The 22968-nt window shown below is 50.2% G+C and overlaps 1 protein-coding gene across 8 annotated transcripts in view; it reads right to left on the reverse strand.

The window, feature by feature from the left end:
• Positions 1–2051: 2051 nt before the first annotated feature.
• The window catches only part of LOC119400119 (protein Gawky), a 52904-nt gene continuing 31987 nt past the window's right edge, over positions 2052–22968 (reverse strand). For 7 of the 8 annotated variants that reach the window (XM_049417971.1, XM_049417970.1, XM_049417968.1 and 4 more), the window contains 2 exons: positions 18304–19010; positions 2052–15374 (listed from right to left, as the gene is read on the reverse strand). In XM_049417971.1, coding sequence (XP_049273928.1) covers positions 14561–15374; positions 18304–19010 — 1521 coding nt within the window. In that variant the 3' untranslated portion in view covers positions 2052–14560. The remainder of the gene's footprint in view (positions 15375–18303; positions 19011–22968) is intronic. The other variant, XR_007416960.1, reaches the window with a different exon arrangement.

Below are 22968 nucleotides of genomic sequence, written 5' to 3' on the forward strand. Positions count from 1 at the left end.
ATCCATTCAACTACTCACGAAGTGACGCGATCAATTTTGTCCTAGTCATGTGAAATTGGATACTTGAGGGACACTAAGGTGGAACACTAACCTATGTTAGACCGATGAGGCGTCTTCTTATAGTCACTCTAAATCAGTAGTTTTCTTCAAAAACAACTGTTACTTTAACATCAGTGCGACGAATTTCTTCGCATTTGGGACATTTTCACTGTTCGGCCATTTGTACCATGAATCAGCTAGACCCTAGAGGGCCCTAAAATCCACGTCACAGTGAGCTCATGCGGAATTTCGAAGGGAGTGTCACTACTGGTCTTTCCCATTTTTGTATCCATGTGAAAGTTTCTCTCGAGTGCACCTTTAATAACGCCATACTGCAATTTGTTTATCCTTATTATGTAGAATGTAGTCTGCGTCGAAAGTAGTAGAACCCCGCTGTTACGTTCCTCACTGCTGCGTTTTCCCGGCTGTTACGTCGTTTTCCGCCGGTCCCGGCATAGTTCCCATAGGATACAATGTATTGGAAACCCCACTGTTACGTCGTAACTGTCGGACCGTTCCCGTATGATACGTCGCGAAGTGCGCTCGGAGCCGACCGAGTGACTACCAAAGAGAGCCGCCATGGTGCATTTTCACGCAGCTTGGCCTCGTATGACCGTAATATTAGCCGCACGAGAGGCGCAAGCAACAGAATTTTTCAATTGATGCAAACAAAAGCATGGCCTTCGAGATTCAAATTGCAAAGATGGCGTCTATGACGTAACTGCTCGCGAAAGCAAGGCCTTCGAGATTGGCATTCACTTCTGCCATCGCGTTGGCGTAGACTCATCATCATCGTTATTTGCCGGAGAGCGGGAGGACGGAGGAGTTCGAGCTGGTTGGAGCTGGTTGGAGCTCGCATGGTCGTGCGTGCGGTTCACGGTCGGACTCGCCGCGTCCGTCGTGATTGCGTGTGCTTAGTTCTTTCATGCCTACAGCTGTTGGTGTTAAAAAAATCACATACGTTGATTACATTTCTGTGGATGAGGCCGTCCTAAGCTCCGCGTTTCTATCCATCGACTAGATCGCGGCTGAGCGCGCCAATTTTCGTGCTGCTCGTAAGAATTTAAATAAAATTCTCTACCACTAAATATTTTGCCGTTTTTCCTGTTTTTCGGCTCTTACGTTTCCCGTCTCTTACGTTTATTTCCTATGGTCCCTTCAAAAACGTATCAGCGGGTTTCTACTGTATATAGATCACCAGGTCTGAGAAAACTGCATTTCCCAGTGAATTATGACTGCATTTGGCCAAGCTGCACATTACATGTTAGCGCATTTTAGAACAGGCCGGAAATCTGTACTCAAGCTGCCCGCCGAAGCAACGAGAATATTCAACACTTTCTTGTCTTGTGGTTCCTATACTTTTGATGCCGACTGTACACGAAGGTGCACTCGAGGCACTATTTGCTGCATCTAATCTATAGTCGCACTGGAATGAAATGCAAATAATGAACAACATCTCTTCCTCAGTGTTTAAAGATGTTGCAACGAAGGTTGGGTTGCTTGCCTCTGCAAAGCGCAGAGCAAAGCAGACAAAGGCTGTAAATGAAATTTGCCTTTTAGCAGTTTCTTGAACAATGAAAGAGTATAGTTCTAAAAAAAATTATCATGAGCACAAAAAAAGAGGAGCAGACAACGGAGTGGTGCTACTCCCAACTGGTTATTTAAGTCACACTCCGAGTTTAAATACAGTTTTCATGGTGTTGTGCATGTGCAGTGAGTGTGACTCAAATAAACAGTTGTTAGTAACGCCAGTCCGTTGTCTGCTCCTCTTTTTAGTACTCGTCATTTTTTTTAGTGCTACACTCTTTCAGTGTTCATGGATAGCCAACAGTGTTCTGCTAAAGTACTTTCTTGCGTTTGCATTTCATTTTGCAGCGACGGTACATTCGGCAATGCCACTTTCCTTTTCAGGTCTACAAAAATGTCATCCCAACAAGCACAGTTCGTCAGTCCCAAAGACAAGTTCTGAGACGCAGCGGCTTGTGAGACAAGAAGCAGAGTGGGACCAGAGGGAGGCACATATTACACAAACCTTTAATGCCTGAAAGTTGACTGCTATTACAATACAATAAATCCGTAACACATCACAAGGTTGTTTTTTTTTTCTCAGTATCTTTGTCATCATCCAAGTACGGCCAGCATCATTCTCAGCGCATATATAATATGTATATATAATAAAACCATCTACAACTTTCGTGTGTGTGTGTTTATGTGTGTGTTTGGTGTGAGAAGGCCCCTGAATAAGCAAGTTCTTCCACGTCGAACACTGAAGCCCCCCAGACAAAGCGAGGGGCTTGGGATTTGAACTAGCAGTCTGAATCACATATTGGGTTCCCCGCGGTGCCGTGTCCTTAAATATCTATATGTACCCTTGGTTTGTCAAGTGTCGCACGCATTTTTTTTTTCTTTTGTTGCTTCCTTGTCACTTTTTTTTTTACTTCAAATACACACACCTCTACAACAGTGGTAGTTAGTGGTAATATTATACAGTATTGGTGGTGGCGGACACTAAAAGAGCACGGTCCCATGGGGATGAAAAAAAAAAATTGCAACAATCAATAAAAATTGAACAATGCATTACTGTTATGCTTAATCTAGAGAAACAAACGTACATGTCAACACAACAAAAAAGAGCAAAAAAACGCGAGCGAGAAAAAAAAAGAAACTGGCATATAAAGTTGGAAATGCACACTTTGTCACCACAGTGAGATATTTGCTTTTTTTTCCACATGTAATCTAAAAAACACAATGTCACAATTGCAATTCATTAAAATAGAAGGAAAAAAAGGGGGATGCAAAACATAAAAAGGGGGAGGGAGGGCACGGCAGTGCCTTCCCGAGCTGAACAAAATGAAGTTCGACGCACACCTTCGCAACACCGTGTGGAAGAACGTTTCAACACAACACACCGCAAGAACGGGGGAAAGAGGCAGATTAACACAACCTGAGATTAAAATACCTTCACTAAGTGAATCAATGTCGTTTGGTAATGTATTGGCTGCTGGCACACTCTCTTGGATAGAATGCCACTGTTTTTTCCTTTGCTGCGTTCGTTAGTAGTTGCAAGTGGTACTGTAGTGTAGTTGCATGTCTTTTGAGGGGGCACGTCACGCCGTCAGAAGTATGACTGCGGCACTTTTAGAGTTTATAACAAAATGCCTCTCCTTTACCCTCGACATGACGTGTCACCTACATCCCACCTCGCGACTTTCTGCAGCGGGGATGCATCGTGGCCCCCCCTCATCACCAGTTGCATTGCATCGGCCGGGATTCTTTCAGCGGAGAACCCCTCCTCCCCCCCATCCCTCGGCATGCGCGACACAACACTCGTTAGTAATATGTCAGCTCTGTGCTTGGGACCGTTAAGCAACCAGTGCTCTTTTCATGTCGATGCTAGAAAACTAAAGTTCCTGGACGCGTACACTGAAGACAAAGAGACAACAAGAAATAAAAATCAAATGCCCCAAAAGAAAGGAGGGGAAAAGGAAATGGCAGCCAACGCGCGTGCAGTGCTGGCACTAAGCGTCACGAAATGCTGTTGACACCGAATGTCGACAACACCGAGTGCCGCAGACACCGAATGCGATTGACAGCAAACGAGCCTCCCGTGCTGCGGTGTGGGAGGTCCTTGAGGCAGAGCACGGCGCGGTGCTCCTTTTTTCCCTTTCTTTCGGAGACGGAGCAAGTAGAGAGCTGCCATGGGGACAAACCCTCCCGTTAAATCCTCACCAACAAGACAAAAATAAATGAAAAACACACGTACATGCATCACGGGTGTGCAGAGAGAACAAACAATATCATCAAAACACAAGTGCATGTGTTTTTAAAAACTCGCGCGCGCCCCTCGCCAGTCGAAATTGCACCCAGCGCGAGCGTGCGCAACACCGAGCGAGCACCGCCCGCTAAGAGAGTCTCGGAATGAAGTAGGTCAGTTTCTTTTTTTTTTTTTCACTTGGAGAGGCAGCAAAATGCAGCACACACAACACACACACGGGCAAGTGAATGCGTACGGGGCACACAAACATCGCAGCAACACCTGGAGACCGCACTTTTTTTTTCCTGTTCTGTCCACGCTTTCTTTGTTCCACTGCGGTTGGGTCTGGCGGTGGTGGCTGCCGTTGCGGAGAGAAGTTTCCCGGCAGCGTGTAACAATCCGGGGACGAGTCGCCGCGGGGCAGAGCGGCAGCCTTTTCATTTTCTTTTTGCGAATGCCGCAGGTTTGGGCGGACTGTTGGAAAAACACTTGTGTCGTGTGCACAAACAGTTCTTCAACTGGCCACCACCGTCTGTTGTTGTTGTTCTTAAACTGGCCACCACCGTCTGTTGTTGTTGCTAAGGTCACTCCAAACAAGCAAAACAAAATGCCGCTTCGATGTCCCGAGGGCGGCAACAATGGCGGAACACAATAGCGTGTAAGGAGGGAACGGGAAAAGCGCGAGCAACACAATAACTTAAAAACAAAGCTTTCTTTTAGCTATAGAGGATGAAGGCAGAAAAAAAAAAAAGAAAGAACATTTGCAAAAGGAACACCACACACAAGTTATGTCGAAATCATCACATCTTTGGAAACCCTGAGACATCAAAAGGGGGGAAGGATATATATATATATATGTATTGAAGAAAAAAAAGAAAAACCTTTTTCCAACAACATGTGTTCACATTTACATAATAATGATGTGCCGACGTGCATATGACACACATAAGATTTGAGACACGTACACACGAAACACACCCTCCTTTTTCCTGGACGTACACAATATACACTCATGCGCCATGGCGCGCAAGAAAAAATATATACGAGCGATTAATAGGAATACTAGTTCATAGTAACAATTGCTGTGCACATTATCTCACCAACAAAAATCACATTGGCAACAAGTTTTTTTTTTTTTTTCCATCTTCCTCCTCACCGTCAAGTAATTGTGTTTACACTCACCGAGGATTAGCAATCCCCTTTCCCTCCCCCCAAACTCTCACACACACTCAAGTTCCTTGTTTTGTTTGCCACGAGGAGTTTGAACCCTCGACCGGTCCCCACGCCACCTCAAACATTGCCATCGACGACCACCACCGAGATGCGTAGTTTCCAAGAGCACACCAAGGAATCTGAGAAAGAAGCGAGGTACTACAACCACGCCATCTGCCACCCCCAAGCTCACTCAATAATCCCCCCCCACCCCCCCACCCCTAACACAGCACACGCATCCAGGGCCCTCGAGGCGGTGGCAAGACGACGTTGTGGCGAGCCTTTTCCCTTCCCTGGACTAACACCTGACCCTCCCGACCCCTCCAAACCGTGCCTCGCTTTGTGATCGGCGATGACGTTTTGCATTAAGTATGAGAAAAGCAGTAGGAAGTGTAAAGGGGACACTGGTTTGGGGGGGGGGGCAAGGGATTCAGCTATGGCAAAGGCACATGGTCCAAGCTTTGATGCACCGTTTATTTCCAGTAGTGCTAACTGCTGATGCGGAGGGAGCCGCTTTCTGACTAGGCGTTTTACCTTCTCTCTCTCTTTTTGTTTTAAGCTTGTGCTGCTGCTTTGGCACGCAGGTGATCATAACTGCAGGAGAGAAGGAGTTGCGGGGGAGGGGTGGGGGGGTAAATGGGCGTGCGTTGTGTCAGCAACTAAACCTACTCCGAAAGAGAGCGTTTGCCCCTGATTGTCTTTCAGGGAATGGGGCTTGTTGTAAAGTGGAGAAGGAATTGCAGGGGAGAGGGGGTTGAGGGCGTTGCACAGCGGTAGTGTAGTGGCTAGTTACTTTGAGATCATCGTCCACTGCTGCCCTATCGCCTAACCTGGCACAGCCTTCTGCAACCACCCCCGACCCTCCACCCCCACACATCACTCCCAGTTTCGCACCACCCATGCCAGCACCAATGTTATGGCTGACCCGCAATTCCTGACATACACGGAATCTCTCTTGAACGCGACCCCCCCCTCCACTCCCCTAACTCCCCTCCCTTCGAAACCGTAGCCAACTGTAGATGAACGCTGTCAGTCACCCTCGCGAAAGGACTGCATGTACAAACACATGAATCTAATTTTTTTTTTTCATTTGTTCACGTTCTACGCTGCGATCTGCCACTGAAGTACTAATGAAAAGGTGCTCGCCAACAATGGCTGCCCGCTTCAAGAAAGACCAGAGGCGTCCCACAACTACAGGTTGGTGATTAAAACAGTGCACATTTTTGGAAGAAGGTGTGCTTTTTCTTCATGCATTGTGGGGTTAAAACAGATTTTAAAAGTGTTGGTCACCCTGCGCCACCGCGCTGTAAAAACATGGCCATGCCACACAGGCGTGGAAAAAAAAAAAAAAGAAGCATCGAACGGGCATGCCACGTTTGTGTGGAATCGATGGCGACAGACTGACCCTCTTTGAAAGCAATGAGAACAAAGAACACCGCCATCAAATGTTGACCTAGTTAAGTTTTTTTTTTTTTTTTAAATAGAGGTTGCCAAGCCTGTTCTCAGTCTTTTTATAGGTTCTCTCGCCCCCAGCAGGTACAGTTATGATGTGTCCACGAGAGGTCGTTACAAACGTGAAAACAAATGCACGCCGCATTGACTTAACGACAAGTTTGCAAGGACCAGGATCTACCGTGGCACAGTATACCCCCACCCACCCCCAAACCCTGGTAACGATTTCCTACTACACCACAGAGCAACTAAAAAATCGGCACATAAAACGACACTGCTGAACACACTTGGAAGAAGCTAACGGACGAATCCCTACAAGATGTCCTTTTTTTTTAGCCCCTTACCCTAGAAGATCGTGAGCAGGGGAAAGGGGGAACAACCAACACACAGCGTGGGAGATAACATTAAATAGTCTATTATTTTATTATTTTTTTGCAAGATTCAGGCCACAAATGAAAGTGAGCTTTGCTTGAACCTGTCCCGTGCCTCAACACTCCCCCAACAAACGCACGACTCCAACCGGCACCGGATGGTGGCTTTCGCGTGTCGGTGGGCAGGGGGATGATCGGCGAACGACAGGAACGATACAATGATTATTTATCAGGTATACGGTTTGTGTACATCGGCAAAAGACGCGCATGGCGGCGGCAGAACTAACAACTTCTCCCAGGCGAGGAGGAGGTAGTCTTGAGATTTTTTTTACAAATTTTTTTTGGCTTGCAGAGGAAGAAAGACGACGCGCTTCGGGCAAAACCACCACCATCATCACACATTTTTTTTCACAATGCCTAAATATTTGCTACGTCGATTGCCGGCGAACGAACTTCGCGAGGAGGAAGAACCAAAAAAGATGAAAAAAAAAAAAAATCGAACGACGTGTGACGACCAGACGCACACAACAACCCTGCCACAAGCTACAAAACGTTTGAGTACCTTCGGCTTTGAATGATAAATGCTTGCGTCACCGAAACGTGGCAGTCGCCCTCGCTGGGTCGGCTGCTACGAAACTAATTGTTCCACGTTCGCGAAAGCCCGTCAGAGGAAACTAAAACCCGCCTTGGCCAAAGTCGTGATTGTGCCCTCCCGGCTCGAAGAGCCCTCCTGTCTGATACACACACGTTCAACAATTCGAGCAACAACAACGACCGGTCCGCTGAGCGGCCGAGACGTTTTACTACGACACTGAATGACTAATGGGCTTGGCAGTAGTACCATGCATGGCGGCAAATCGACCAGAAATGTCCGTACAGGAGGTCTAGATATGACTCCGCCCACCTCCCCCCATGCACCAATCACAGGCTCGATGAGCTGCAAGGGCGGGGTGAGGAGACGCGGGGTAGCAGTTTGACAAAGAAAAACGTGAGCTTCCAAGCAACCTTACAGGTGGAACTGCATCCATTTTACAATCACATGATTGCAGACACTTGTGTACTGGTATTTTTTTTTATTCTTAAAGCTATACACATACATTGTTCTGTTTGTTCTGTGAGTTATCTTACCAGCACCATACGAGTGAGACATAAAAAGAAAATCTTGGAAGTGAAGCCGCAGGTTAAGTTTGAGGGCGCGATTTGCCCTGAACTCCACGTGCACAACTGGGGCCAGAAGCGAACAACTGGACAGCCCTCCGCGGCCACAGAAAATGTCACGATACGAGCTTTTCTCATCGCTCGTATCTTTTTTTTTCTTTCTCACTCGAAGCTACACACATTAAAACAAAAGGGATCTCTTTAGGATGGCACTAGGTGCGGGAAATACCCCTGCGGCAGAAATAACTGTGATAAAAACGCGAAATAAGAATACAAATTTGGATTATACATAAAGCTAGCTGTGACGAGAATCTTCTTGAAATTTGGGGGAACTAGCATGACATGCATGCACCACATGCATACACCACACACGCACACGCAAAAAGCTGAGTGGCACAAGAGACTGAAAGATCACATTGAGTGTGCACCCCCCCCCCTGATTTCCTGATTTCCTTTTTCCCAGGCCCCCAAACGTGGCTACGAGTGCCGGTAGTTTTTTAAAAACTGTGCCAGGAAGCTGCGGCGTCTCAACCACGAGAAAAAGGGGTGCAACGAAGGTCGGCAGTTAATGGATCAACCTAAAACAGAGAGAATACCTCGACCCGTGCAGGGAGGCACTGGAGGCAGCAACGTGTCACCATCGGAACCATGTACGAATGAAACCGTTGTTGACGGTCAAACCTGTCATACACTCACTTTCCTCCAGGCAAGCGCGGGTGGAAGGGTGAAGAACCTGAAGGCCAATCCTTGGCAGCAGAAGACTGGTTTTCACCCCCCCCCTCCTTTTTTTGTTTCGTCATTTAAGGCACAGAAAAAACAATTTGTCGTCCTCGCGCCGTTTCGGCAACTCAAATTCGATCTTTGCATCTGGGGAGACCCGACGCGCCGGATTGCATGCGCGCAATGAATTCCCCACAGCTCTGTTCTAAGTCGGCAAGCACCTCTTGTCGTCTGGCCTCCCACTGAAACCTTCCTTTCAGAGTGAACGTGCAACAGTTGCGTCAACAATCATGCCACCGCCGCCGCAACAGACACACACCCACAGGCGCGCAAGCGTGCCAAACCCTGTCGCAGCACTCCCCCATTTGCACAGCATTCCCCAAACCAACTCTTCCCCGCGGTCTCACCAAACAGCCCCTCTTAGAGGAACACCCCGACCTGTGCGTGGCTAGAAAATGGAATGCAATTCAGAGCGTCCCGGCGTGGGAAGCACCAAGCTTTGGCATGGAGGAGATTTCCCCAAACAACAAAGTAGTGTAGGAAGTGGACGCCCCTAACTATTTACAAGCACGCTACACAGACATGCACACCCCCCACAAGCCAGCACATGGGGAGGCAAACAAGCACCAACCTGATAGACCTCACATCCCAAAACCCACCCGCATAATCTCATTTCGCTGTACTTGCGAGGTGAGCGCAAACCGCTCCTAGACGGCCGCCGCTGAGACCAGTTTGGAAAACAACCATCCTTGCCCAACGCTGCTGCCTTGCCCCGACCAGACCCCCCCCCCCCCCCCTCGCTCGCATCTGCAAATGCACGCCTCCCACCCACGACGTTCCAACAAAATGCCAGCACGCAACGCGCCTTTGCCTTGGAATCGACGCTAGCTGCCGCAACGGTGCACACCCCCTTCGCACACCGAGACAACTTTGTACACAACTGAGAAAGGGCTTGCAAAGAACCCGGAAACATCTTTGTCGTGGCGAGAGCGAGGCAAGCCTCCCCCCCCCGTACTTTGACTGCTCGCTAGGCGGAAATGACTAATCGTCCCCCCCTCCGCGTCCCGAGCGAGAATGATTCCCCTCGGCGGCTATTGCGGAGGCGGCGGTGGCGAGGCTGGTTTCGGGCGAGAAAAGGGGGGAAACGACAATCCTCTCCTACCCGAGTTGCCCGCCAAGTCTTCTTCTCCCCTTTGAGCAGATACCGCGCAGCCAGTGGCCTCTATTCCTTTTTTTTCTTTACAACTAGAGTATTACGTGCTTCTCTTTAAGGTATTCTTCCGCTGCCCGCACAAGAGACTCGACACCTGTCAACGTGCACGCCCAAACGAAATGAGGCGGCACGAGCGCGTTAGCCTCCGCCACCGTCCGAGGAAAAAAAAGAACACACCCCGAAAAGCACCCGTGCACAACACGACGACGCGAGAGAGATTCCATCACTAATGCACTTGGCTCTGGAAAAGCGACCGGTCTGCTACGGTTAAGATTAAACTCTGACGCAGACCATCCGGGGAGACAAAAAAGAAAAAAAAAAAAAAAAAAAAACGAGTGAACTTGCACGACGCGAGTGCACATGTCAGTACTCCATATAATATATATAGATATATATATATATATATGTCATTTCTCTTTCTTTTTTTTGGTTCCACACCTTGTTTGTCAAGGCATGGCTTTTTTTTCACTTTTTGTTTCCTTAAGACATTGCATTTTTTCTACAAAAAGCTCTCAGGACGGGGGACAAACAGACACCTCCGCGCGCAGTGTGGCCCCCGGAAAAAAATGCACATGGCAACTCTCTGGCACCCATTCCCGCAAGTCTCACCCTGCAGAGAAAAAAGCGCGACAACAGGCTTGGGTTTCTTTTTTTTTGTTTTTTTTTCCTTTTTTCTTTTTCTTCTCAACAGTAGTGCTGGGTTGCGCTTGCCGCCCCCGCTCCCCGAAACCATGGAGGGGAGGAAACGGGAAGGCGGGGCAAGCGCCCCCCCAAATCTCACTAAAAAGCGTAGCTTACATAGATATAATACACACGCGCACGACAACACACATACGTACACGTAACACGCACAAACCGACAATCTGTACAAAGAACGAAAGCTAGGGGGAGAGAGAGCCGAACATTCTTTTTTTTTGTAATGGAGGGACGAACAAGGGCTACAAGAGGAGGTTATGCGCCCTCATCTCCCCAGGCTTCGTCTATACTTTGGCCCCAGGCTACGTTGCCAAACTACACCAACCGTCCCCTCACACTTCGTTTTTTTTTTTTTTTTAAACTGCATCAGAACGTGCTGCGCATGCACGCATTGAGGCGACTTGTGTTAGCGTCGAGAAGCAAGACTTAAAAAAATTCTTAAAAGAAAAAAAAAAAATGCGACGTGCACTTCAGAAAGACTAACAAGAAAGCTCGAGTGACTCGTTTCGGGAAATAAAATACTCGTGGCGAAAGGAACAAGGAGCGGCCGTGCATAGGGCAGAACGAGGCAGGCGTGACAAAGCTCCCAGCTGCCACCTTTTACAGAGATGGGACGAACGGAGAAGAGTTACAACGAAAACAAGAAGTCAACCTTTTTGATCGCTGGCTTCTGGGGACGTTTTTTTAAGAAACGTCGGAAAAGAACAAATTTTACAAGAGACAAAAAAGTGCATGCAAGATCAGGAGTAAGATAAGAAACGCCAAAGTAACCACATTAGCTGGCCACCGCAATTTATATGTTACAAGCAATCGTCACTTTTTAAGTACACACACAATGAAAAAGATTGAGAAATGCCAGAACGGTCCCCTGGCTCCAAGAGCTGCCCAAGTCAGATGGAAAAAGGCTCACACACAGCCACTGTGACCCGAAAAAAGAACTGAAAGCACCGACGGAAATGGCGGGGGACAGGAAAAAGGTTACCAGTTGTCCTTTGCCTGTGACAAAAAGCTGCTGCTTTGCAATCTTCTCAACGGACTCTGGGAACACAAGAAAGTGACATGGCAAAGCCGCGAGAGCCCGAGCACGCAGAGATTAGACAGGAAAGTAGAGAGTCTATGACAAACTAGGCCTAGCCGGCGTTTCAAATGAAGAAAAACAGAGAGGACTTCGACAACGCGCAAAATGCTTAAACGCAGAGTGAAAGGGAAAGAAAAAAACAAAAAACATGAGTGCTGGGATTGTGCTGTAAACTTCAATGCATTTTCTTTTCACGTCTACCTTCGGCTGTGTGTTTTTAAGTTTTGCCGGTCCCGACAACAAGGGGAGAAGGAAAATTAACACAGAGACCAGGTCGGGAGTTGTATTGCACATTTGCGCACAAGATGCATAGATTGCCACACCAGTGTGCCTGAGAAGAGGCATTGCGCTAGTATATATATAATATATATGTATTTATGTATATATAGAGAGAGATGTTGGGCCTTGTGTGTGTGTTTCTTGCACTCTTCACCCCAACCCCCTCCACCCCGACACCCCCAAGACTCCGCACACCCTGAAGCACTTTGTGGGAATTGCGGGACACAGAGGGGTGCGGGGGGGCTGCGAGGGGGGCAGGAGGAGGTGTTACACGAGTTGGGAGCCCCCGGCATCATTTTTTGCGAGTCTATACCAGTGGCGCCCCCTCCTCCGTTCCCCGGCATCCCCCCCCCCCCGATGGAAGGGAGCGGGTGGGGGAGGAGGCTTGAGCTACCGATGCGTCACGAGAAGGGAAGGCGACCCTCGGCGAGCGGAGTAATGGAGCCGACATGTGCACGTTTCCGTATTACGGAGGGCGACCTTTGATGGAGGATAAAAAACGGAGAAGGAAAAAAAACAAAGGACGCTCTCGCGATCAGAGAGAACGTCGTCGACCGAAGGGAACGTGTTGCAATGGTGGCTGCTGCCGAGAGCGAGGATATGTGAAGACCCTTCGGGACTTCGTCTCCATACGAACGGAAGGAGCTCGCCGGCAGGGAAGGCAGCGGCGGCGGCACACCGCAAGTTGCACGAGAATTACGGCGACGAACCGAAGGAAAACGATAAGACTATGCGGAGATGAACACCCCCTTGAAAAACAGCAACGATTGATGCACGCGAAGAGAGAAGCGCGAGGACGGGATATTACATGAGAGGAACAACACTTTGCTATTGACAGCGCCGACCCCTGAGTTATTGCAAAGGTCGTGCATGACTGGGTGAAATAGGGTGTTTGTGCCCGGCACGATCGATATGTTGGTGCGGTGTGCACGCATTTGTTGCCCCCGCCGCCGCCGTCATGCCAAAAGTTCACTCCGTGTCGAACTAGAGATGAGAAATCAGGCAAACTCACGGAGAGCAAGTTTGGGAAGAAAGGAGGCCTGGTATTAGGATGGCTGATTAGGTTCGGCACATGCCAGCCCCAGAATAGAAAGAAAAAAAAAAAACTCCCCAACACTGGGCGAGAACTTGCACACACACCTTGAGACGAAAGAACAACACATCTTCCGAGAGCCCGGTAGCCGAGGCAGCTAGAGTGCTAGTTTTTTTTTTTCTTTCTTTCTAAGGCTTCTTTTACACGTCGCCTGCTTCTTCGAAGTAAAACCTTGTCCCCAACGAGGAATTACGGCAATAAATCTGGCACTTCATATCTTTGTGGTTATATATACGCTTTTTTTTTTGGTTTTGGTTTTCAACCGAGGCAAGCCCCACCTGGTCCGGACTTCTCCCGCCTAGCATAACGAGGGCCAGGCGACGAAGAAAAAAAAAAATTGCAGCACCGCTGTTCGAGTCACGGTCATTCCGGTGGCCGGACACAGTACGGAGATCGTCTTCGTGAACGGAGGTCGCGTCTTGTTCGCCGACGCCCCCGCAGTGACGGCCGACGTGCCGCGGCGGAAGTCGTTGATTCGGCAACGTGGGCGTCGAGCGATTGGGGGGGCGGGGCAAAAAAAAAAAATAAACAAAACAATCAAAACAAGCGACCCGCGAAAAACAAAAAGAAACACATTAGCAGCAGTGGGGAATGGTGACTACTACTGCAACACAGATAATAAAAACGATGTTTCACAAATAAAACAAATTCTGTCCATGAATGTATCACACTTTGGCAGTCGTCGCACGCCGCTGACAGACACCCCTCCCCCCGCTTTGTGCATGCCAGAAGACAGAAACTTCGTCGACGGTAATAAAAACTGAATAGACACGTTGTGCAGAAGAGCAAGTGTTCTCTCGTAGTTACCTCCATCTTTTTTTTTTTTGGATTTTTTTTCCCAGTTTTTTTTTTCTTACATTCTTAGTCACGTGTAAAAGGTGGTCAATATATATATATATAATATATATGCGTAATATCAATATATATATATATATCTTATGTGTGTGTGTATATACTATTTCTTCTTCATCTTGATTGACTTTCCCCACTCGCGACAAGACAGGCAAGCATAACACAAATCACACACGCGCACACACACACTTACACGCGACGAAACGAGACGTGGAGAAAAAAAAACTACGATAAAGGCCGGTCTGTGTCGTCATTTTGGCATTCTTAGGGGGCGCGCAGCGGCGGCAGCAGAGGAAGGGGGGTCAGGAGTTTGTGTGTGTGTGTGTGTGCCGGAGAGAAAATGGTGGGGGCGAAAGGACATGCACACGACGCTAGACCGATAAACGCACACACACACACAGAAGAGAGACCCGGGCAGCAGGTCCCACTGCTTGCTTACAGGGGTGGGGGTGCCCGGGGCTCCGCATGGCCCGGTGACCCCCCAACCCCCACGAAGAAGCGGTTATCACAAAAGGGGCCGGCAAGGCACCGGCTCACGCGCGCTGCTCCTCCTTCGTCATTGCCACCGTAGTTGTAGTAGTAGTAGTTCCGGGTTTGTTTGTATTTTTTTTTTTGCTGCCGCGAGGAAGGGGGGGGTCGTCACTCACATGGACTCGCCATTGAGCAGATCACCAGGCAGGAAATTGTTGAGCGACGACTGGGGTCCTCCGCCGTGGTCGTGGTCGATCTGGTTGGAGCCGCCGCTTCCGCCGGCCTGGCTCGTCTGGGGTGCCGCCCACAGGCCACCACCGGCACCCGGGAAGGACCACAGGTGGCTGGCGTTGGACGACGAGACGGCGGCAGAGGACACCGAGGGCGGGGCGGCCGTATTCCACGGCTCCGCAGTCTGCTTGGCAGGGCGGCTTGGCGCGAACTGAACGGGGCGCGGCGGGTGGTAGGCATTGGTAGGGGCACCCCAGGCTAGATGGTGCTGCTGCTGCTGCTGTTGCTGCTGCTGGGACGAGGGGTGCTGCCCGAGGCCGTTGCCGAGCTGCTGCAGGAACTGGGCCACCTCCACCTCATTGGGGATGTAGGCCACCATGGTGGTGTTGGAGAGGACGCAGTTGTGCAGCGCCGACTGGGCCTTGGAGGCCTCCTCGCACGTCGAGTACTGTGCCAGGGCCAGGCCATGCTTGAGGAACAGGTGGAAGAGCTGCAGGGGCCCGTGCTGCATGCACAGCGTCTTGAGCGTCGAGCCGTCGATCTGCGGCGTCAGGTTCTTGAGCACCAGGAAGTTGTTGTTGCCCGAGGAGGACTGCTTCTGCTGCGGCGGCTCCCAGCCTGACGAGAGGCCCGGCGGCGGGCCGCGGGTCTTGGGCGCGGCGTTCCAGGGATCAGTGTTGGGCGTCACGTGCTCCCCACCCCAGCTGCTCTTGGAGGCGTTGCTCTTGGACGAGGCACCACTTCCGTTTCCGCTCCTGTACACATGCACGTACGCTGTTAAGTGCAGCTCAAAATATCAAACATGGAAGACCCGCAAGTGTGCCAGCCCTCCATTGTTTGCCTTGTGGGGTCTGAGCGATATAACCACCGCTGCCGCCCTCGGAACACATGGAGACAGTTCACGCAGTCGGGCAACAAAAACGTGGACGTTTATTAAGCACTTTAAAACATACGGCGAGCTCGCTGGCCGAATTAGTAAACACGTAACACGTAACAATGAATACGCTGACAATGAATACTGGGGAACAACACGCACATTCAAGGCAATGTAAGACATACAATACAACATAAGACCCTATATAAGACATACAATAAGCCAACATAATACAATACAAATGCGGTGGCGGCGCCGCAGATGCACGACTCACCACGAGGGCCCGAGGGCAGCGAGCCACGGTACCGTCCCCCGGACCCACCGCGACGAGACGCCCATCCGCGCGCGCAGCCACACCCGAAAGAGAGATTCACTCCTGTTTCTATGCGCCGGCCTAAATTCTCGGCGGCGATGCCAGCGCCACCGCGCTAAACTCGGGTTACAGCGCCAGCGCATTACTGACCTTGGACGAACGTAAGCTGCTGTGTGCAGCGAGCGCTTAGGGCCACCTCACAGAGCTGATGTCTCCTCGCGGCTGCCTCTTCTGCGCCTGTGCGAGTGCTTGTTTTGGATGCCGGTTGTGTCGTTAGGCCTACGGCTTTGCTTAGCTGCCTGTTGCACGTGAGACACAACCCGCTGGATCGTGGCGTCGAGTTGTTGCTCAGCTTCCCTCATTTTTAGCTTGCGTGCACGATTAAACAAAGAAAAAGCAACCGTTCATTGCATTTGTCGTCTCAGTCACCGCCGATGTCATTGCTAGCCGGACTGCACCGTTCTTTCGAGAGTGTACAGAGTGGAAGTTGTAACCCGCGGATGGCTGTGTGCTGCACATCGTCTTCACCGATGGCCGACATGGCCGTGACCTGCGTAGCTGCCTCCAAATCGGCGCCCTCGTTGAGTGCTGCCCGCAACCAGAAGACGTGTCGGTGCAAGCGACGTTCTCTCGCGCCGACGGCCACGTTGCCTTTGCGGTTCCGGGGCTGAGGTCAAGCCAGCGCAGCGGTGTCAACCAGCGGCTGTGTCGCAGTGCACGGACATTCTGTAGGGACATTTACGCCACTTGTTCTTTCATAGAGCTTGTGTAGCTGTTTTGTTTTTTAAGTTTTTTTCCGGGATTTGTGTTTGATTTAAGGTTGGGGGGATGTGGGGGTGCTATATCGTCCCTGTAAAGGCGATTGCCGTAACTTGGGCGCGGCCGCTGTGTTTGGAACGCATGTGTTGGCGTAAGTGGACACATTCGTCCAAGGTCAGTGATGCGCTGGCGCTGTAACCAGAGTCACAGCCTTCAACGGCCCACCAATCGCACTGGCATACGGCGCTAGATAAATCAACATAGTTCAGATCTATTTTCCAAAAGCAGTCATGTTATTGGCTGAAGCCATTTTGAAGCAGGTTTTGGGAGCAGGGAAAAGGGCTTTTGGAGCAGCCAAAAGTGAGTTTTAGAGAAGGGAAAAAAAGGCCTTGGGAGCAACCAAAAGCGTACTTTAGAGCAGGGAAAAAGGCTTTTGGAGCCGCTAAAGGCTCATTGCAAAGTGGAAAAATCGAATTTGTGACAACTAAATCAGCTACATTAGCGGAAATAAGCAGCATTCCGTAACTTTCCATGCACGTACAGCTTGGACTACTTATAGCGTAACAGCTTATAGTGCAGGACAGGCTATAATGTGGCCTTACTCCCGTTTTGCCTCCAATATAACTCTACGTTGTGGGGTTGCACACGCAACCCATTGTCTTCAACGCGGCGGCACCTCGGCTTCGCGCTACGTTTGTACGCGCAGTGGCAAGGGGGGTTGCATGGGAGAGGGCACGTGCCGCTCCCGCAGCACTTCGCGCCCTGCTCCCTGGCCAAAGTCAAGATGCCCCGTTTTCCCTCCTTGCCCTTTTCTGGAGAGACTCCTCTCCAGACCCCAAGAGATGCGCGCGGCTTTCTTGGGGACCGCCTTGTCTTTCGACTCGAGCAGCGGTGACGACCACAGCTTGATCGAGTCGGGAGCCACCCAGACGCCATCACCCCCTGCGCAACGCCCGGTCTATTGTGAGGTAACTTACTGCCTCAGGGCCGGACTGCGAAGCCACGAGAGGCGAGTTGAACCTTATCACTCTAAATCTCGTGTGCTTCCCATTTTGTTGTTGTTTTCACGTTGTCGTGCGGAACTTCTCCGCCGCTTCGTTCTTACCTTGTATTTTGTTGCGTTGGTGGCGCTTTTGACACAATAAACTGTGTCAGGCAAAGAACTCGTCTCTGTTACCATTGGCCTGAAACCCGCCGCGGTCGCAACTTACGCGAACCGCGGGATAGGGGGTCACAGCTCTGACTGTTAGGGCTGCTGCGTAGCACTAGTAGCGAGTAACTACACTCCACTAGTGCGCTGTGTGATCCAAAGACGGGGCAGTTTCGCACGCGCGGATCTGTTCGTTACTAAGTAACCCCTATAACGTACACTCGCACCTCATTATAACAGTCTCATCTGATACAAAAATAAGTTCGTTATATCCGAAGATAATTCGTTATATCGAGGTTTGAGTGCATACATATACCGCTTATTGTGCAGCCCCCGAGATGAAAGACCGGTTACAATACGGCTCAGATAAGCAAGGTAACAATCGCACTTCTCAGTGGAAGTATGCCTGCCGAGGAGAGAGTGACGAAGGCGTTACGAAGAGGGAGGCGACGTGGAGCGGGGGAAGAAAAAAAGAAAAGGATGCATAGCGAGCGCGCACTGCGAAGAAGGGTTGTCTAGGCGCCAGAGAAGCCTTTGCTCCGGCTGCCTGCCGAGCACTGCGTGGCGAGTGAGAGAGTGCGCACTCACCCATGCATGGCAGGAGTGAATGCCCAGGTGCTGGAGGTGAGTGAGGCCAGAGAGGCGACCAGCGAACCCTCCCCTCCCGGTGGGCTCTGCTTCCAGCCGCCAAAGAGCTCAGAGTCCTTGATGGTGTTCACCGACAGGGGCGAGCGCACCACGCTGCCGGGAGTCAGGTGCGGGTCGTCCTCCGCGCTCTTGAGGGCGGACGCACCCTTCCAGGGCTTGCCGGGCTCGAACTCTGCCACGAGATCACTCAGGCTGTAGCCGCCGACACTGCCGGAGTCCTTGCCCTCGTTGGGAGAGGAGGTGCCACCTGCACAGCTGGTGGTGGGCGGCGCGTCGGGCCACCCGTCCTGGGAGCAGGCCCCCGTGGACCACGGCCCGTCGGAGGCACCGAGGAAGGACGAGAGGCTGCCGGGCTTGGAAGCGGGACCCGGGGCACGGCTGAAGTCGCCGCCGCCACCGCCGTTCTGCTGGGGGGCTTTGTTCTCGTCGTCGAGGCTTGACGGCAGCTTCCACTGGTTTAGGCGGGACTGCTGCTGCTGTTGCTGCTGTTGCTGCTGCTGGTGCTGCGACACAGCGTCCTTGAGGGTCAGGTCACGGAAGTCGGAGTGCAGGCCCTCAGCCCCGCCGGGCTTGCCGGCTCCAAGGAAGTCCTGCGGCGTTGGCGGGCCGCCCAGTCCGGTGGGTGGCGGCGGAACATGAGGTGGGACCTGTGCCAGTTCGATATAAAACGACTTTGGTTAACGCATTGAACAGTCTTTGCCAGATAAGAGGACACATTCACTCAACTGCATCCAAAGAAATGTTGCACCTGGTACATGCAAACCAGTCATGGGCACGTTACCAGTGAAAAGTAACAGTGTTACAGTTACAGTTACCTATGCCAAAAAAGTAACTCTGTTACAGTTACAGTTACAGAGTTCCCAAAAGTAACCTGTTACAGTTACAGTTACTCTGAAAAAGTAACGTCGTTACTTTTCCGTTACTGTATAGAATATGTAATAGATCACAAACCAAATGATAGGATTTATTTAATGAAAAAAATACGACGGCATGCGCTGGTAGTCAAAATTGCGCGTTGTAAAACCATAGACGAAGGAAACCAAAAAGATGGCCCAACACCAGCCTTCTTTGTGTAAGCCTCATTTTGTTGCATCAATTTATTTGTTCATGCACCGCTGGTGAAAATTGACTTTATTTGCAAGTAATAAACGTCCTTGGACACTAGAAGTGGAAAGCGTAGTTGATGCACTGGAACGACAGCATTATCCTTGGACGTTTATAGTGATACCCAGAAGCGCATGCGAAAAGGAGCGGGGAGTGCGTCACGAGTCAAGACAACGCCCATTGTGTCTATTGCCTACGTTCAAGGTGTATCAGACCCTGGTCGGGGGGCTCTGCGCCCGCTGAGCGCAAGCTCTCCTTAGAACAAGTGTTCGTGAAAATTTCAAGCGCAATGCGGGGATTGCGACGCGACTTAACATCGGCGAAACGGGCAGGAAAGAATCGACAAACGGGATATTGCTAAAGCAACTGATGCAACGCGTTCTAAAACGGGGCTTGTTGGACACTGCTGGACAAGTGGACATAGCTTTGACCTAAACAGTGCGATGACGCTGGCTCGCGAACGAAGTTGAGTGGCGAGAAAAAACTGCGAGTCGGAGTTAACCTCTTAGAATCAGTTCCAAAGATGTTTTAAAAATGATTCGCTAGTTCACGGTATTTCTGACTCTCAACCGTTTTGCGCTCTGCTGCTTTCTAGCCGCCTATCAAACACGATTAGCTCGGAGCTTCGGACCAAGGAGACTAAACTTGGCGTGCTAATGATTCATCGGTACACTAAGAGCGGAGCTAACAGCTCAAGTGACCAAAAGGATATATATGTCGAAAAAAAAAACGGACCTGAACTTAGCGACCTCCCCTCCCATACTGCGAGGGGAGCGGTGCTGTGGAAAGGTGAAAGGTGGAGAGGATATGGTAAAGTAACTGTAACGTTATTTCCTGTTACAGTTACTGCGTAAAAAAGTAACAGTGTTACAGTTAAAAGTTCCTCTAACTTAAAAGTAACTAGTTACAGTTACAAGTTACTGAAAAAAATAACTAGTTACCTGTAACGCGTTACTAGTAACTAGTTACTGCCCAAGACTGATGCAAACACAGTGGCAGTGCTACATTGAATGAAGCATAACCAGAGCAAAATCCTCTTCTATTTCAAACTGGGGACAGGGGAAGCTCCTGCGACCCCTCCCTCCCCAGAAATGCAGTTGGGGTTCCTCAAGACGACAAAATTTTATAATTCCTCTTTTGTTACTATTTACGTCAACAGTGTGGCTTCAACGGTCAGGTGAAGGCCATTTCTCAAAAGATTTAGGGCAGTGACAGTACAATTCGGAGGATTGGTCAGAATTCGGGAGTCTACCTGAAACAGCTGTATACAGTCGAACCCACTTATAACGATCCCAGACATAACGATCTATCGGTCATAACGACCATATTTCGGTGCACTTACAATTTTCCTATGCTACCCATTGAAATTGCGTCTACATATAGCGAACATTTTTCAAAGCCTCCTACTTTTACAACGAACACTTCAGACACGGTCGCGGTAAAAATATGGCGTATACAAAGCGAAAAAAAGTTAAAGTAGGCCTCCTAACGCATGAGAGGCGCGAGCTCGCGCGTACCCCAGTCCAGTTTACTCGTGACGAAGATACCCGAAATCGGCGAGCACCGCACGCGCTGCTTTCGGACGCTACGAGCGAGGTCACTCGCTTTCCGGTCGTTTCTTCAGTGGGAGAATGGCAGTGGGGAATAAAAAAAAAGAAAGATAGAAATAGTAGGCAGCATGAAGCCTTGCAGTCAGCTTTCGCACGGCAACCTTTCCTGGTGCCGTTCTCTGCAGCTACGACCGCCTACGATGAACCTATGCCTTGGAACACAAGAATCCATAAAATGCAATAAGCGATGACCGCGGTAACTTTTCGGCGCTTAAATGTTCAGTGCGTCGACGTCACAATGTGCCGCAAAATATCTTTAATCTTTTCGGTAATGGCAGAGACCGGCCGATCGATGATCACGACTTCCGCGTGATTGCGGCGATTCCTTCACAGATAAGCATCAGAAGAGAGCGAACGCGATGTGGCGGCCGGCGATGAACGTGCCATTATGATTTATCACCGACAACCTTATCAGTCATCTGCAGCTATCGGCTCGGCTGCACGTGTGGCGTAAACTGTTTGGGGTGACGGCGGTACAAGCAGTACAAGCACGCGATGCCATTGCCGTTCGAAAGTTCGCTTCTACCGTGCCGTGTGAGATAAAGTGCGCGTCGCTTCGTGTAAACGAAACTAGCTTGTTGGTGTTGAGCGACACAGGCACCGAGAAACATTGATGCACTTACAGCGAGCGTATACAGCGTGTTTTATTAGGCGGCAACCCAAGCGCGCCATGCCTGTCGTGCAGGGCCATCAGAGCATCGCGGAGACGTAGAGTGCGCGTTGCTTCCAAAATGCTTGTCTTCGCCACGTTGAACGAACACGCCGCTCGTTGCACCCGTGCACGCTCCGAAGTGAAGCGGGCACAAAGAGCGCACAAATGCACGTACAAATGCAAGCAGCCCGGCAGTGATGGCGTGAGCCGAGTAGGCGACGCGCTGCACGCAACTAGCTAGGGATGATCAGCTCCACGTAGCGGTACCACGGTCCAATGAAACGTTGTCGCTTCACTGCAAAGGCGGTTTAATTTACTCGTGCACGCAGCGGGCCTCGCTTCACAACGCGAAAAGGCCTAACTTCTCACCGGAGGAGTTTTTAGCACTTTTCAATAAAAATGCGCAGAAAAAAAAAAAAAAAAGCGGCTTGGTCGCTAAATGCATGTTTTTGAGGGCGAGCCCATTTACAACGAACTACAGTCAAACCCCGCTACAACGAAATTGACGGTGCTCGGAAAAATGTTCGTTGAAGCGAACATTTCGTTGTAGTGAAATAAAAAAAATAGGGCTGATCTGAGCTAGTAGAACAGTGAAACTTTTATTTCCAAAATTCAAAAAGTGTCTGCTGCTTCCTTTGCGTCCCCAGCAGCGTCACAAAGCAATTCTCATATATGCATAGCGACGCCACGTTGAAAAGCACGCAGAAACAACGGCTTCCGCGAACGAATCAAACAGAGGCACGGGCGCGCAACACAAACTGCACAGTTGCACTAATATGCTAACACTAGCTATTCGCCGACAACGGCGACATGCAGGCGTGCTATCACGGAGCGATGACTTACACGTTATTCTATGCTATTCTTATCCACCACTAGCGGCTGGCTGATCCCGTTGATAACGCGGACGAATTGTTGCTCTGACCACCGGTCGCAGTGGCCAAGTGCGAAAAGCATGAAAAGCATTGGCATTGGAAAAGTCTTTGTTCTGCGACTGCACCCCAGGGCTGCTCGCGTTGATAACGCGGATGTACCGCCGCTCTGACCACTAGCGAAGCGCGAAAAGCACGAAAAGCATTGGAAAGGCACCGGAAAAGGAATCTTTCCGCGATTGCACCCCAGTGTCGACAATTGAGCTTTGGCTTCGGATTGTCTGCCACTAAGAAGCAACTCAAGCCAGTTGCGAAAGCAGGGCAGTCTGATTGCCGTCGCTATCAAGCAATGGCGGCCCCCATGCTCAGT

This window comes from Rhipicephalus sanguineus, chromosome 7, assembly GCF_013339695.2.
Source record: "Rhipicephalus sanguineus isolate Rsan-2018 chromosome 7, BIME_Rsan_1.4, whole genome shotgun sequence".
Classification (NCBI taxonomy): Eukaryota; Metazoa; Arthropoda; class Arachnida; order Ixodida; family Ixodidae; genus Rhipicephalus; species Rhipicephalus sanguineus.